This window comes from Suricata suricatta, chromosome 1 (genome assembly GCF_006229205.1).
Source record: "Suricata suricatta isolate VVHF042 chromosome 1, meerkat_22Aug2017_6uvM2_HiC, whole genome shotgun sequence".
NCBI lineage: Eukaryota > Metazoa > Chordata > Mammalia > Carnivora > Herpestidae > Suricata > Suricata suricatta.
This window is the reverse complement of record NC_043700.1, coordinates 6,590,627-6,607,598: the sequence shown is the minus strand read 5'-3', so window position 1 is coordinate 6,607,598 and position 16,972 is coordinate 6,590,627. Positions and strand designations below refer to the sequence as shown.

The window sequence follows — 16,972 nt, the reverse complement described above, 5'->3', positions numbered from 1 at the left end:
CCATAAATTACGGAGACATCAATAGATGCTTTTCCAAAACCTTCAGTGTTTTTCTCCCTTTCCATTAAGAATCGTAACGCACTGAAGGAAAATAATTGCTTAAAACACATCATTCAGGCTTACAGGTTTATACTCATTCTTTTCAAAAGCCTATTTTTGTATCTTTTTAAATCTGAAACGTGCGAGCTGACAAAACCTATGTTAATAATAACCTCTTACAGATAAACCCTGAGACAGTGTGATTGCTTCCTGTCTTGCCACTTTTAAATCAAATTAACTGGATGCTCCGAGAGGAGAGCCAAGGAAAGGCATTTTCGCGTTTTCGCGAGTTCTCTGAGGGGTGAGAAGCAGGCGGCTACATAAAGAAGCGGCAGAAATCCGGGCTTTCCCACTCTGGTGGCAAAGAGGGGGAATCATGGGTTGGTGGTCTGCCTCATGTTAGGAGGACACCCCCCCATCTGTTCACAGCTCAGCCTCTTTCCAATTTAAAGCCCAGATTTCCATACAAACCTCAATTTCTCTCCCCATTTTAAATGCAAAGCAAGGCTTGTGAATCACAGAGTCTCTGCTCCCTGGGATTCAGACCAAATTTCCCCCCAAAATTCTCAGGCTGTTTGCTTGAATACCTGCTTACAGTGTGGCACACAATGGGCAGCTTTGAGAAGAAAAATTGATAATCTTCACGGAAGAGTAATTTGAATGAAATTACACTTGACAGCCTGTCTCCAAGCAAACAAGAGGCGCAAGGGAGCCTTTGCTAAGCTCCCAGGACTTGCCCGCGCCGCTGCCGTGGGGCTTCCCAGGGAAAAAAAATCACCAGTTTTTCCAACATCTAATTGAGCTTTTGATTAATTCCGTGTACCAGATTCTACGGAAGAAAGGTAGCCATGGAAGAGAATATGGAAGAAGGGCAGACACAAAAAGGTACTGTGCTAAAAAGGGTTTGTTTGTAACTAAGTAATTATTTTGCAGTTTCCTTGTTTGCTTTAGACACTTGCCAGTAGGGCTAATGAATGTTTCTCTCTTGGAAGGCATTTTTGTGTGTGTGCGTTTCCCTTTTAGTCTGTTCCTCGCTTGTAGTGATGCCTGGCTTGAATGTTGCTATTATTTGCAAATCTTTCAGATCTCAGTGTCCAGATGCATAGTCGAATTTGGAGATAAGGGCATTGCTGTATTGTTGTGAACTCTTCCTTAGCCCGGTCTTTGTTAACCTTCCTTTATTTCATGTTTTCATGCTTGTCGGGCTGGGTCAAGGGACTCCTGGCATGAGCCACAGACGCAAGAGTAGGACCTAGTGGTCGCTAAAAATCTGATGATGTAACCATTATCGATACCTTTGAACAGACATCTGATAGAACAAAGACCAAGGGTCAATTTATTATTTGGTTCCTGTATCTTCTTTAAAAAAAAATTTTTTTTGGCGTGGATGGAGTTTGGTTTTAATGTAGGTGGAGTAGAGGTTCATAAATTTTCCCAGTGAATAGTGATGTTAAAATTTTCCTTTCTATGGAGTTGAGCATAATCTACCCCTGAGTAATAAATGTCAAGGGTATTTTCTTATGTGGTTTTTAAACCTGTGTAGGTATATCTGCCTGTGTATGTGCAATTGTCATTTTTGTAGGTTAACAATGGCCAGATATTGGCAGTTTCAAATGATTCAGATACTCTGTGTGTGTGTGTGTGTGTGTGTGTGTGTGTGTGTGCACGCGTGCATGCACCAAGGGGTAGCTTTGGAAGGAAGTGTAGCTCTCTCTCAGGATCGGCAGCATTTTCTCTCATGTCTGTTCTCAGGCTTATGTAATGTTGTACAAAATGCTCTTGTGTTCTTAGGATGGAAGCAGTGACACAGGTAATACATAGAAAGGTGATATTTAAGAGTAGTACTTACAAGACGTAGCTATCAGATTTGATTTTGAATGTAGGTACATGCATTATTTTAGAAAACCATATTTCACATGATAAAGTAGATAGGTTGGAAGCACAGTACAGTTTTTCATTATTCTGAGCCATTGAGCTTTGCTGAGTCTTTAAACACACACACACACACACACACACACTCAAACGCTTACATATATATAATCAGAGACAATGACGCTACATATATAAAGCTTTTATATAAGCAATAGTGTCGGGTCTAGAGAAGCCAATGTCCAAATTTTAGTCATGAGCACACGTGTTAATGATACTCTGTAAAGAAACACAATAATCTACATCGGTGTCATGTGATCTGTGTCTTAAATTAAAAAAACAACGTTCAGCTACCTTTATTGTATGAGCAAATAGCTTAAGTGCTCATTGGTGACTTGAAATGGCAAATTTTCGTGGTAATGTTCACCCTTAAAAGGTATCTCAGTTGACTATTTCACTTTAGGGAAAAACTTTCTTATTTTAGCATTTTTATAGCATATAAGGGGGTTGCTTCTTGGCCAGTTAATTTGTTTTAAAAAAATAAACTGATAATTTTCATATAGAGAAGCAATAGTCATTACACTCAGTAAAACCTTGAGATAAATCACGGATTGTGGTAACAGGTTGAATACATCTGGACAAGCCTTGGTGGATAGAGGAACCGAGAAAAATGATGTCATTAGTTTTGATGTTTTTCCCAGGTAACCCTGAAAATCTCTCCTTTGAGGGGGTAGAACAGCAGGGATGTGATAAGAAAACAAACATCCTGTTGCAGTGGGGTTTTTTTCTTTATCATAAAGATGTGCACATTTAAATCAGGAACAGTAGTGGAAAATCGTCATTTAAAAATGAAAAAGATAAGTTGTATGATGGTCTATACTTATAAAAAGATATATAAGTAAAATACCCATAATTAAGCTTTTTTATTAAAAAAAAGAATGCACTCTCTTCATTCCTTTTTCTGTTGCTCTCAACTGCCTGTGACACCTTTCCTATGTTTGTTGTTAGAAAGTCATATTTGAATATAAATGCTCTCTGTACCTGTGCTGGGGTCGAGGAAACAATGCGCAATTTGAGAGGATCTAAGTTGGAAAGTGACTTGACAAGCAGATTAATCGTAAGAGATTTTTCAAGAGTTGAGGTGGACAGATTTAGCGATCCATTTACTTTAGAGGAGAGCCACCCTTTGCATTAACTCTCATCCTGTTTTTCTTAAATTGCGTAGAATTTTCTTAAGCAATAATTCACCTATCACAGAATTCTCTTCTAATTGAAAGATGCTTTCCTGTACCTTCTTACAATTCCAATCGATTTTTCCCTGTTAAACTAGTTAGAAAGACTTGAATTCATGTCAGTATTGGCCCGTGTCAGCTTCCAGATTCAGCTACAATATGAAATGGAAGCCATTGGTTCCATAAACATATTTGAGAAATAATATAGTTGATACTTGAAGACTTAAAAAGATCTTCGGTAAGAAATGTATTTTTCTTCATGAGATCTCCCTTCCCCATTTAATCTGTAAAAGGCAATCGAAAGCAGTCGTAATATTTACCCTAATTTAACCATATCTGTTCAGCCTGGAAGAGAGCATAATTTAAAAGTGTGGGTGACCTCACCACACATTCTGCCCAATGCCTTGGCGTGGAACTGAAATGGGGTCATTAATCTGTTGCTGCACCCATTTCTGCCACCAGAAGGTGAGTACCTCATACTGAATGGGAAACTAATTCTTTAGGAAACATGTCTCTTTTTTGTAAAATATGCCCTCTCCGTAAAATCCAGTTTTTTTTTTTTTTATCTTGAGTTCAACCAAAGCAACAGTATTCTGGTATTGGAGAAGAAAGAGAATAAGGAAAAAAAGCTGTCTTGGACTTGACCCTTAGGTACAGCCATAATAAACCCAGCATCCCTGCTGTCAAAAATTGAGACACATGGTCGTGAAATAATGGCAACAATGGTTTCTGTTACCGAAGGGGTTTGAGCAAAGTGCATGAAGAGATTTTTACACAGATTTAAAAGGTATACGATGACTTCTAGACATGCAGCTATGTCTGGAGCATTTTCCTCCGTCCTGTGGGAAAACACATAAATGATGTGTGTCTGATCATTGGTGACTTAGTGAATGTGTGTTCCGGTGGCCGGATGAGTGGGTGACCATCACTTTATAGACAGGTGCAACGAACACACTCCTGAATGAGGAGGAGGCCGAAGCTGATGAATTCATGATTAGAAGAAGTGATCACATTATACGGACATAAAAAGAAAATAGCAATGAATAGGAAGAGTTAGCAAATTGGAATCTTCATAAATTGGCTGAACTCCAAATAGCCAAAAATTGATTGATTGAATTTCTGAACATGAACGTCAGATGAAACAGAGCCTCAAAACTCCACGTAGTGTACCGGACATGCTTGATCGACTCCAAAGATAATGGCTACGGCGTCACTCAGCATGTTTTTCTAGTATAATTAGCAGCAGTATATGAATCTGTGTGTCAACTTCTTGAGCGCAGTGGAGGGAACTGCAGCCTGAGCTCCAGCACTGATGCCTGATGTACCCTCTCCTCGAAGGAATCAGTCCTTGGTGACCCTCAAGGACTGCGTCACCAGAGGAGGTAGACGTTCAAGCCCACGTGAAAAGGCCTGGTTTTGTCACCAGTCACATGACTCTTGTTTAATGGCCACAACATTCCTCTTTAGCCAAACACCCATATCTCAGATCAGGATATCCTTAATTGATTAAAACCAAAAAGAATATCTGGATGAAAGGGCGGTAGATAGGTTTTTTTTTTCTCTTTCAGTCTTAACGTTTGTCTCATAAGTGATACTGTACAATTATATTTGACTTGTCTGCTCATAACTAATATACTTTTCATTTTACATTATACATGTTGACGTGCATTACTCTCAGGAAGCCTGTGCACAAACGCATGTGTAAGATATTTATGGGCTGACTGAAATTATTCTCAAATATTTTGATTAGGGTTAGTTTGGCCGTGAGGGATGACACTGCAGCCTAACCCACCTTTAGACAGACATCATCCCTGAAGAAAGACACCACGTAGCAAGTGAAAAGGGAGGTAGCTTTGGCTCAATGACTGGAGAGGATATTGGGCAACTTAAATTGCCCAGTGATTTCAGTGCCAGATAGTGGCCTAAGGACTTTACATAAATTAACTCATTGACTCTTCACAGTGACCTTAAGTGGTACTAATATTGAGGAAGCTAAAAATCAAATAGGTTAATTAACTCAACCAAAGTCACAAAGTAGCAAGGAGTAGAGCCAGTCGGACCGAGACCACACCCTACGCTGTGCTAGATGTCAACAATGGCCTTTCTCCTGCACCTTTTTTTAAGTGCTCTGCTTCAACCAGACGCTTCTACTACACGAATGAACTGTGCTCTATAATGTACAGCCATGTTCATTATCACCCACCGTGGCCTTTTTGGCTAGATGTGGACAACTTTGCAAGGCCAACCAATCCCTGGGTAAGCCAGCAATCTGTGACCTGTGAGTCCTGATTCCAGAAAGATGAGCCGGGCCAGTGGGACTCCTCTCTTGAGAATTGAGAAAAATGATCCTTTTGTTTTTGTTTGTTTGTTTGTTTTTGTTTGTTTGAGAGAGAGAGTGAGTGGGGAGGGGGGCAGGGGAACAGAGAGAGAATCTTCAGCAGGCTTCATCCACACTAAACTTGGAGCCTGATTTGGGATTAGATCCCACGATCCTGAGATCATGACCTGAGCCAAAATCAAGAGTCTGATGCTCAACCTTCTAAGGAACTCAGGCACCCCAAGAAAATATAATACTTGATGTGCCCTCAAGATCTCTTGATTCCTCCAAATATCTTTATAGTGACTAAACTGCCATCCCTCAGCTAATCTGAGTGAATCTCTGTTCTTTGCAATCAAAGACCTCTTAATAAAACAAGTCCCCAGACCCTTTTAGGAATCTTATGTAAAGAGGTTCAATGTTAAGAACTATTGCCTAACTTTAATCAGCTAAGTGACAGGTGAACCAAATGTATACTTACTGTATACTTGAACTGCTACTTGACACTACTCTTTAACATCCTAGGTAATTCTGAGTTTTGCCTTCACCATTCTTTTTTTATAATGAACAATTAGTTCAACCTAAAACCACCACTTACCAGTAAGCAACCATTGGTAGTAAAATATTTGGAGAACCAAGGAGACCAAAGAACCCAGATTGAGTCAAAGTGTCTGCTTTATTATTAATAGACATGGAATCTTTAATAGTATGTCACTGAAATCCATAGGACAGTGGCTAGGAAAATAACAATCACACCATCCAAAATCTTTGAATAGTCATTTAAATGGAAGAATTAACTAGCCTGCTTTTGCATCTTGGGTGTTGGCTACTTGCAGACCCATGAAAGAAGGAATTTGTTATGTTCGTTTCCTTCCACGTGGACTTCATCTCAGCAAATATTGTTGGCTGCCATCTTGATATTTGAATGACAGAGTGACAAGAAAGTATAGGAGAAATCTGTCCTGTGATTTAACAGCTGTGTTTTTACTAGCAGTGAATGCTGGAGTCTAAGAAATTATCATCATGGTGATATCAAATGTAGTACAAAGACACTTGTGTATTTGTCATAAAAAGTAATATTCCCAGAGCTTCTGCATTGTTCTGCTTATGACTTCTTTGGTTCAGATAAAATATTTTAGAATTTTGTCATCTTATATTTTCTTTGAATCATTTGCTAATTATGTTTTTTTTTTATCACCATCTTGCTGTTTGTCTCAGAGATCCAAAATCCTCAATAAAACATGTATCACCATCTTGGTGAGATAAATGATGCATATTAGGGTGTTTTGTTTTTTGGTTTTTTTTTTTTACAGTATCATTAGAATGAGGATATTCACTTTATTAAAATGAAAGCGCTTGGTACAGTTACTTCATTTTCTCCCTGAATTGAAACTCAATCTTAAATATTTAAGGAGACAAATTGAGAAGTCCAATGTAGTAGATTGAGATATTGATACAGAATGTACTTAGAGTGATGACTTCAAAATGGTTCTGAGAAATTATTTCTTAATTAGTCCAGAAGGCAAATGGCTCATCTGGGATTCATAGAATTCAGAAGATAACTGCTAGTTTGTCAATTTTGGCCTCCATTTTCCTCTGAACATATACCCCTCCCCACTATGCAAAATGTTTGACAGTTTTCTTTTTCATACATCGAAGACAGACTGCCTGGCTTCTTTTCAGAATCCTTTTGGATACCGTCCATCTAACAGGTGGCTCAGCTGTGGATTAGTGGCCATTACAAAAATAATTCATGTTTTTCCATGTGCTCTCTATTCAAGTCGTGACCATTGTCTTGGATATTCTTAATCCGAAAGAAACTTTCTTCTTTGCTCTGGGAAAATAAAAGGAAAGAAAAATTGTGAATGGGAAATTTAACTTGAGTTCCAGATAAAAGTCAGTTGCTAATTGGGGTGGGTTGTAGAGTACATTGGAGAATTAAGTGACAAGGGGAGCAAATCTGAAGTTGGAGGAAAAATGGAGGAGGACTCTTGGCTTTTAAATGATGTGTGTTCCTCAAGTCTTAAGGTGGATGAACATGCTGGAACATTACTGGTGCATACAATCAGCATAATTTCCAAATGAAAGACATTTTGGCATGTAGTTTAAATTACTTAATAATTTGGACCTAAATTTCTATCATATGAGAAATGGTAATCTTTTAGTCTACCTACCTCTACATAAGAGAGGAATTTGATGGAGTCCGGCCCTGAGAATGATGCTAGAACATAAATCATACATTGCCTCTGATTTTGGAGCATGTGTGCTTTTTATTATTCTCATGTAAAAGTGACTCAGTTGAGAAATTTTGCTAACTATCATTTCTCACTAATGATCAAAATTTCAGTGTATTGGCAAATGCTTTCTTTTTCTCTTAATGCAACTTATTTCTTTCACTAGAAAGGCTCCTTGAATGATGCATCAGCTATTTTTTAATAATATAAAATGTGGAATAAAAACATTATAATTGTTTATATTCCCTTATCATTACTTGATGAGAAAGATGTTCTCATAAATAATTCAAATAATACATGGCCAAATCCCTTTCTCCAAAACCTTAGGCATATTGTTTCAGTTTTTGAGACACCTCTCCACATTTCCTACAATACTAGATAGTTCATTTTTTAATAGTCTGTGTACCATATCGATTTTACACTTCAATTTAGTGATTGCACATACCTGTCTTTAAAACGTGATTTATATTTTGTGGAAAAATGGTAAATATAGTAGCTAATATTTAATAATCCAGCCACTACCCTAAGCATTTGGTATCAAATATCTAATGTCAGTGTATGGTAACACTAATTAATACATTTTGATTATAGTTTTCTTATCAATTTCCAGGTTTTTTTTTACTTTAAATGCACACTCTTTTATCAATGGCTATTTAGTTCAAACTCAGTTTACAGGGAACAAGAAAAAAACCTCATACAAATATCCAGAGAATAAAGAGGATTTTAATGAAATGAGATAGTGTTAATTCCATATTTGAGAAAGAATGGTTCTAGTTAGAAAAATGATTTTTTCCATAATAACAGCATTCAAATGCAAATTCTGGAATTCTAGACTGGGAAATTCTTTCTCAATGGTAAGAAAGAATTGTATTCATTTTTGTTAAAACACCATCAAGTATTTTGCAAGCAGAATTAATTTTAAAAATATAGCCTTGAGCATTTTCTGAGCAATGGAACTTGTAGACATGATGTTAAGAATGGTTTGTCCATTAAAACCAACCTTATAGTTTTGTGACTCTTGTTATTGGAAATATTGTTGGTCCTTTAATGTTTGCTTATCCAGATTAAAAAACTGTCTCTTAAGATATCTGTGATATTCAGAAATGTCAATGTATTTGTCTAGAGCATTCAACTTTTCTCCCTACCTAAACCATCTGAAATTCGAAAACTCAGTGAGTATTCTTTCTTTCATGGCCATTAAAATTGTTTACATAAGTTCAGTAAGAATCTGTTCATTTTATAGGAGGACACCATTGGAAATACTGGTTGTTAGACCAAGGCTTTGACTGGAATGTCCTATTTGAGAGTCAGGCGTAGGCTCAGATATGACCTGACAGCTTTAAGGAACTAAGGTTGACTTTATGGAACATGGAGCTGTAAAGCCTCATGGAAATGTTGGCTGGATACCTTGCTCACAGAGTTCCAAGCAGCCTTCCCAGGTGAGTAAAGAAGGTCACTTCCTGGCAGGTGCAGGGACCTCAGCATATGTTGGGAGCCTCGGGAAGAGGAGTTTGCCCAATTTAAATGGTATTGCAGGCCTGTCTGATGGAAAGGGCTGGCTTGGCTCGGCTTCTGGCCCAGTGCGGCTACTAAAAGCCCAACCTGGAAATTCCTTATAAAAAGGGACCCAGCAAAGCAGACTTCAAAAAAAGTCCTCATGAACAATCTTTATTCTTGCTGGGCTTATGTAAATAATTAGGCCAGGGTTGTTAAGAATGGACTCGTTCCACCAATGCATTAGTCTCGATTTGGCCATCTCTGATAATGGAGGTTTTTTTAGAGAGAAAAACTATTTCAGCAATGCACTACTGTAAATGTAGTTCTAGTTCTGAGTGTCTTTAAATATTTGTTGTTGGATCTCAGGCTTGTTAGTCTGTGAGGATGATATTTAAGATGGGGATCAGCCCCTATGAAAGTCTCAGGTATCTCTCTGGAGTTATGTGAACCGACTCAGAAGAACCCTTAACCTGGTGAGGTGATCCAGATCCAGTTGATCAGCTTGAACTGATCCTCAAAAAGACTTTGACTGCAGAGATCTCCAGCCCTGCTCCAGCCACACCCCGGAAGCTGGCTGGTCTAGCACGGCAGAAGCCTGAGGAATCATTGGTCCAGTAAAATAAACTGTCCTGCCTCTTTGCCATCAGACTGGCAAATGTTGCCCCAGAAAGCTGGGGAAACAGCAAAAGTTCCTGATAGGATGTTCCTTTGGTATTAATTGCCTCTGATCTGGGCATGGGATTTCAACGTGGCAAAAGGTAAGGGGAGCCTACCCCTTTACCGCCCGACTCTAATGGGGGGGGTCCTCAGGTGGCCACTAGATGGCCCACCAATTTGGCTAGGGTTAGTAATGTAGAGAGAATCATAAAGGCATATTGCACTTATATGCCCAAGGATCCTGAACAAATTGTTGGTCGTTCTTACTTTTGTAAACCAGACAGCGCCAGATATTAGAAACCCTAAAGGAGACCCTTACCAAATTAACCATGGAGACTGGAGGAAATTGGGTAAACTCTCCTTCCCTATGCCTTTACAGGGTAAGAAATTCCCCTTACACCAAGGAGGGCTATGCCGGGCTTTAGGGGTACAATGGTAACTCAGCTAACCCAGGATTGGGTCAGTTACAAGACAGAGGGGAGAATGTAAAGACGCAGGTTTGAGACAATAGAAGGACACACATTGCCCAAGGCAAGAGGGACCACCCTTGTAATACCCTTAACATTCCTAAGGGCAGGCCTAGAAATAGAAGCTATAGGTAATCAGTTATAGCTCAAGGCCAGATACACTCTATGTGAGGGTCCTGGGTCCTGGGTCTACTCTGATTGGTTAACACTCTAAATGGTATAATTGGATATCACTGTACCTATGTCACAATTTCCTGTAACTCCCCCTTCCCAAACTCATAAAAACCCTGCCCCACCTTTGTTCGGGGCTCTCAGCATGGATCCACCACGCCGGTAAAGTCTGTGAGCCCAAGTTTAGGCCCCGGCGAGCCTAAACCCGTAATAAAGCCCTTTGCTTTTGCAAAAAAAACAAACAAACAAAACAAACAAACAAACAAACAAAAACCAACCTGAGACTTTGAGAAGTTCTTTTTTTAAAAAATGTTTATTTATTTTGAGAGAAAGAGCATGAATAGAGGAGGGTCAGAGAGAGAGAGAGAGAGAGAGAGAATCCCAAGTATGTTCCACACCACCCAACACGGGGTGTAATCTCATGGATTATGAGATCATGACCTGAGCAGAAATCAAGAGTCAAATGCTTAGCTGGCAGAGTCATCCAGGCCCCACTAGGCTCTGAAAAGTTCTGATGGTCTTAAGTAATATCCATATCTCACCAAACCCAGATTGATTTAATGGTTTGTTAGAGATTAAGAGTTGTTAAGAGATCTTAAGTTGTAAAATCAAGAGTTTAGAAGCAGTACAATAAGATTCACTCTATAAACCTCAAATATGTAGAAAAGCCAGCAGTTTTTGTAGCCAGTCAAAAAATTGATTGGCCAATTAACTTAAGAATTTTGTGATCAAATGACTTGTTACAGCTCTGACTCTTACTTTTGGCTCTGACTCAACTTTCTTTGTAAATCAATCTGTATTTGTACTGGTTTTTTCAAAACCCTTGTTATTTGAGAATTAGTTTTCTCCGCCATCATCTTTGGGTTTGGTGGGTTTAATGTGAGTTTTAGATGAGAGAGTGACTAGGTGGACATGCTTGTTATCATAGTTGCAGCATTGTAAGAATCTACTAAATTCAGATCTGTCTCCATGTCTCCTTTCCTCTCTTCTGTAACATGTGACCGTTTAATACATAACTAAGCAACTTTTCTTGAGGCAGAGACTCAGTTCCAAAAATTAAAGGATACTATAGGTCTAATCACTTTGTTGGAACAATGATCTTCTAAAATTTGTTTAGCATCTAATGAACAGCTTTTATCATTTTTTTTTTATGTATTATATGTTTTACCCATTTCCCTTTTCCAAGTACAGATCTCTTAAGGGATAGATTTTATCTTTTGTTCTTGAACCCAACCTGCAAATTTCTCTAAATACAGCCTCATTCATACTTGATGATGCTGATAATGATGGTCATGGTGGTGATGGTGATGATGGTGACGATGACAGTGATAGTGATGGTGGTGGTGTTGGTGACGATCATCATAGTGAAAGTTATGGTGGAGACATTGGCGATGGGGATGATAGTGATGATGACAGTGATGATGGAGATGGTGGTGATGGTGATGATCATGATAATGAAAGAGATGGTGGTGATGGAGATGATGGTGATGGAGACTACGAGAAGAGGAAAAGAAAGAGGATGGAGAGGGAAGAAAGACAAGGAAGAAGAAAAAGATGAGGTCAACTTTTCAGGTTAAAGGAAGTGTAAAATCCTTTTCTTTTCTAAATAAAGACAGGTCTTTCAGAACAGCTAGACCTAACTTGAAAAAATGCTGTCATGACTCCATTTCATGCCCTTAGATTTGAATTAAAAGAAGTCTTTTATTTTTTGACCTGAAATACAGTTTGATAGCAGCTTTCATGAAATTGAATAGACTTTCACTTTTATTATTAAAGAGTCCACATATATATTGCATTACATTTCCAGCAATTAAGTGAAATATATTGAACTGTCAAGTTCAGTAGATGGATCCTGAAACCTGGGAGGTTATGTCTCATAACATTTTATAAGATGCTAATGAAGAAAATATAGCATAGGTGTATTTAAACTTGCTGACACTAAGCTCACTGTGTTCATTAGTCAACATTAATCAAATAAAACAAAATTGTGGAAGAAAAAACAATGTAAAATCATTAAGGACAATTTAATAAGATAGAGCCTTTCTAAAGCTCTACCTAACTACACCATATTCAAGATCATGGAGTTAATAACATTTCCCTTTGCCATCTTTTATGCTTTCAGTTTTCATGTTTTTATCAGAATACAATCTTGGACAGTGGTCTGATTGTATGGTTGTAACCAAGGCACAGTCTGAAGCTTGAGTCACTGGTATGTGAGGAGTGTTTATCACGATATTTACAGGATCATCTTTTTCTCCTCGCAGGTTGGTGTACTCATTTTTTGGTATACTAACCACTAGTTTATGCTTTGGGATAAACATGTGATACCATCATTTGGTGAAATTAAGAGTAAGCCCTTCCTGAACATCTAAAATTATGTCATGTTTTATAGGCCAGCTATATGGTGAGGCCAAAAAGTACAATCTTTAGGAAAGATTAGTTACCTATTTATATATTTAACTTCCTATCCATTTATTTACATGTTACCTTTATAGAGATTTGGTGCAAAAGTAGATAAAATTTAATCCTCAAAGAGGTGGCAGACACTGCTGACATTGATCTCTATACCATAGAAGACTTAGGAGTTGCTAATGAATGACATATATGGTTCTTTTGTAGTGATGTTTGGTAATGTCATCTGTGTATCAAGGGAGGCTACCATTTTTACATGAATGTTAAAAAAATTTTTACTCATTAGTCCTGGTAAATTAGAGGGAAATGTTGTATCACATTCGTGGTTCTATCATCATTACAATATGTGGCTACAACTCCAGTATTTCTTTTTTTTTTTCAAATTCTGCAATGATGCAAGGCAATATCATTATTACCTAATGGTGTCAAGGTCTCCTCAGGCAACTAGATTTCCACATGCCTCTGCTCCACCAAGCATTGCTATGTATTTAAATCTAATATGCTGTACTAAAAGAAAAATCAACTTCAGGGCGCCTGGGTGACTCATTCAGTTAAGCATCTGACTTTGGCTCAAGTCATGATCTCGCAGTTTGTGAGTTCGAGCCCTGCATTGGGCTCTGTGCTGACAGCTCAGAGCCTGAAACCTACATTGGATTTTGTGTCTCCCTCTCTCTCTCTGCCCCTCCCCTGCTCATGCTCTGCCTCTGTCTCTCTCTCTCAAAAATAAACATTAAAAAATTTTTTTTTAAATCATCTTCACTGGCCACTCCATTCCATCTGTATCAGATTCCCAATGTATTTCTCCTATTTATTGACATAATCACTTTGCTTCAGCCTTAGGTATTCCAAGAATTATTTTTTTCATGTTTCTTTAATTTTGCTTTGAGAGAGAGCATGAGCAGGGTAGAGGGAGAGAGAGAACCTTAAGCAGACTCCACACCCAACGTGGAACCCAACATGCGGGTTGATCTCACAACCATGAGATCATGACCTCAGCAAGAAATCAAGAGCTGGACTCCTAACTAGCTGAGGCACCCAAGAGCCCCTAAAAGAATTATTTTTAAATACGCTGGGTGATTTGGCTTACTTGACTTTAGTATGGATGTATTAGGTTGAAGTATGTCAGATTGCTAATATTAGACAATTTGCATCTTCAAAAAAATGGTACTTTAATACATCTATACTGTTAGTGTGTATATTTATGAAGCTTTTAAAACGTGTTCTTCATTTCTATTCAGAAAAGAGAAAATAATACATGATATGGCATGATTAAATTTGTATTTTTACATGAAGTGTGGTTAAGCTCATCAGACTTTCTCCAGTTTCTTTATGAGCTCATTAATTTGTTGTATTATTTTTCCTTTTAACAAAAATTGGCCAAATGTTTGGAGACTTTTGGTTTTGTTTGATGCATTCATATATAATGGGGGAGCTAAGATTTTTCTCATTTTTGAGGTCATCTGACCTCAAAGTTTGGTAACTTGGGGGCTTCCTAAACATAGTACTAATTCCTATCCAGTGTTACTGTCTCAGAGTGGACAGTATGTCCTTCCCTGTTTTGTTCTTCCCTGCATAAAGTAACGCTCCCCAATCATGTTCCAGCTCCGTGCTGTGATCCAATGGAGTCTCGTCTCCCGCACACTGGGAATGGCTCTTACTTAATCATCCAGGACAGGTTTATAAAACTGATTGTGGTCCTTGAGGGGCAAAGAATTACACACCATTTCAGTATGGAGTGTAACCCAGGCATTTAACTTGAACTGTTACCTCTTTGGTTATTTTGTTGTCTTACTGTGCAAGAAAAAGAAGCCTTCGTTGAGAGGGTCTTCTGATCTGTTTTAGAAATAGAGTGATGCCATAATTTAGGCTTTGGTGTAGATGGTAATTCAGGACAGCACCAAACAACACTGAAATTCCCATTACTTTGTGTAGATACGTAATTTTACCTGTTAGTTGTTTAAGTGTGAGGGCGAGGGGGGAAAGTGGGAATGGATGGGAAAGAATTAGCTGCACCTGATCTTGGAATAGGATGGACTAAATTATTTTCTTTTTCTTTTTTTTTTCTGGACAAAATTATTTTATAGCAGTTTTGGCCCAGAGGATGGAGAGTCCCGCCCCTAATTTAGATGATCTCCATACAGTACAATTACTGTGAACCTCATATTACCAAGAATTGGACAAACATTTGGTTAGCATACGTCAATTAAGTAAAGCAATTTATTTCTCCAACCCACAAGACTATGCTTTCAGGGATCATTTCTATAGTTCGTTATTTCTCCAACCCACATTTTGAGTTAGATTTGCTACATGTGTATCTTTATTTTTGTTGTATTTTATGTATTCTTTTTAGCTATTTATGTTCTATTGTAACATCTCAAAGAAGAGTCCTCTTCAGTTTCTGCAACAATGTTTAATCATCCACCACAATTTACACAGTTATTGAAATTGTTTGATGGCTTCTTGACCACTTAGAAGTCTATATAATATTTTTTCAAAATTGCACTCTTAAGACTGGTTATATCATTTGAAACAAAAAAAATTTAATATTTCTCTAAAATTTATTATCAAAAATTCATCCTGCTTAGGAAACCGTAACAAATTGAATGAAAGTAAAAACTAAATTTGAAAAATATTTGAATCATGTCCTTATCAAAAGGGTTTTGCATTATGCCTTTTGTCTAAGGGTTTTTATATGATTTTGAAAATGTGTCCTATTTCTGGGGTGGCAAATAGAAGTCTTTTGGAGATGTCTGTGGGACCTCAGCCCTCTCCTTCACTACAATATTGACATTTTTACTTTTGTACATAAGCATATCCATATTATCTCTAGTCCCTGTGTCTTTCTTGGTTGTATTTATGTTGGCCTTTGTTACAAGCTGAGGTTCCAATGTTGTTCTCAAAAATTGACTCTTAGGTTCATGGAAATGTCTAGGTTTGTAGGGGAAGGGAAGAAGATGGAGTGTCAACTCATGGAAGAGGTCACGGAATGAAACTACCAGAAATGACGGTGGCCCACAGACAGAAACTAAAAAAAAAAAAAAAAAAAAAAGGATATATGCTTTGGCCAAAACCGAAATAATATCTGTTTCAGAAGAGGGCTCATGGCTGGAAGAGTCTAGAAAGCAGAGTGACCAGAGCTCCCTGGGACAGCTGAGGAGAGAGAAGCGTGGGCTATGCCTACGATATTGAAGGGCAGGAAATCAGACAGGATTCGCTGGCAAGGTTGGGAAAGAATAATGTTGGTTCCCATTTTGCAAAATGGTAAAAAAAGAAAGAAAGAAAAGAAGGAAGGAAGGAAAGGAAAGAAAGACGATGTTATTACCTATCAGGCCACTGAAATCTTTGAACTCTGCTCATAACTAGCCTCTGGCAAGGATTTCCAATTTCCTTCATTTTCTTTTAGGTGAAACACAGCTGAGGATTTGCCAGGCAAAAGCTGAATACCTCTTTTGGAACTGTGTAAAAAAATGCATTTTTATATTTCCCTTGGTAAAATTGTTTCTCGAGGAAATTCGCTATTTTGTAAGGAGAAAACGTAGGCCACAAAGAAAAAAAAAATTCTTACCTTTCAACTGTGTGCTACATTTGCTCTGATAAAGGATTGACACCCATTTGAGGGATGAATAGATATGATACATTTGAGAAGAATGACAAAAAAAAATCAAACCCATCTGTGTCAATAAAAGAGGTAGGTTGCCTCCACCTCCTCTACTAAAAAATAATTTTAAAGACTTTTCGGGTTATTTGTAATTTTTCGGTAAGGCCGTATTTGGTCCTTGAGCGAGGAAAACGGCAGGAAGTCAGCACGCTGGTGTTTGTGAAGCGCGGCTGTGCTCACATTTCCCAGGTCCCATGACCAGGCCCTCGTGTCACGTACAGGTGCATGTGCTCTGTCGCCCCAGCAGTGCAACAAGCACAATGTGGACCCAGCCTGTTTGATCAGGTTGCAGATGCGGTGAATGGAGTGCCGTTCTGACATTTGGTGTAAAGAGAAGCTTACTGTCGAGTTTAGACAATCGAGCTTCCCCAAAGATCATGAAACAATTTGCCAACAGCCTTTGGTGGTAAGGTGATGAT

The 16,972-nt window shown here is 38.2% G+C and overlaps 1 protein-coding gene across 1 annotated transcript in view; it reads left to right on the top strand.

Annotated features, from left to right (window-relative positions):
• The first annotated feature begins 293 nt into the window (after positions 1-293).
• The window catches only part of GPM6A (glycoprotein M6A), a 158,634-nt gene continuing 141,955 nt past the window's right edge, over positions 294-16,972 (top strand). The window contains exon 1 of the mRNA XM_029934008.1: positions 294-924. Coding sequence (XP_029789868.1) covers positions 888-924 — 37 coding nt within the window. The 5' untranslated portion in view covers positions 294-887. The remainder of the gene's footprint in view (positions 925-16,972) is intronic.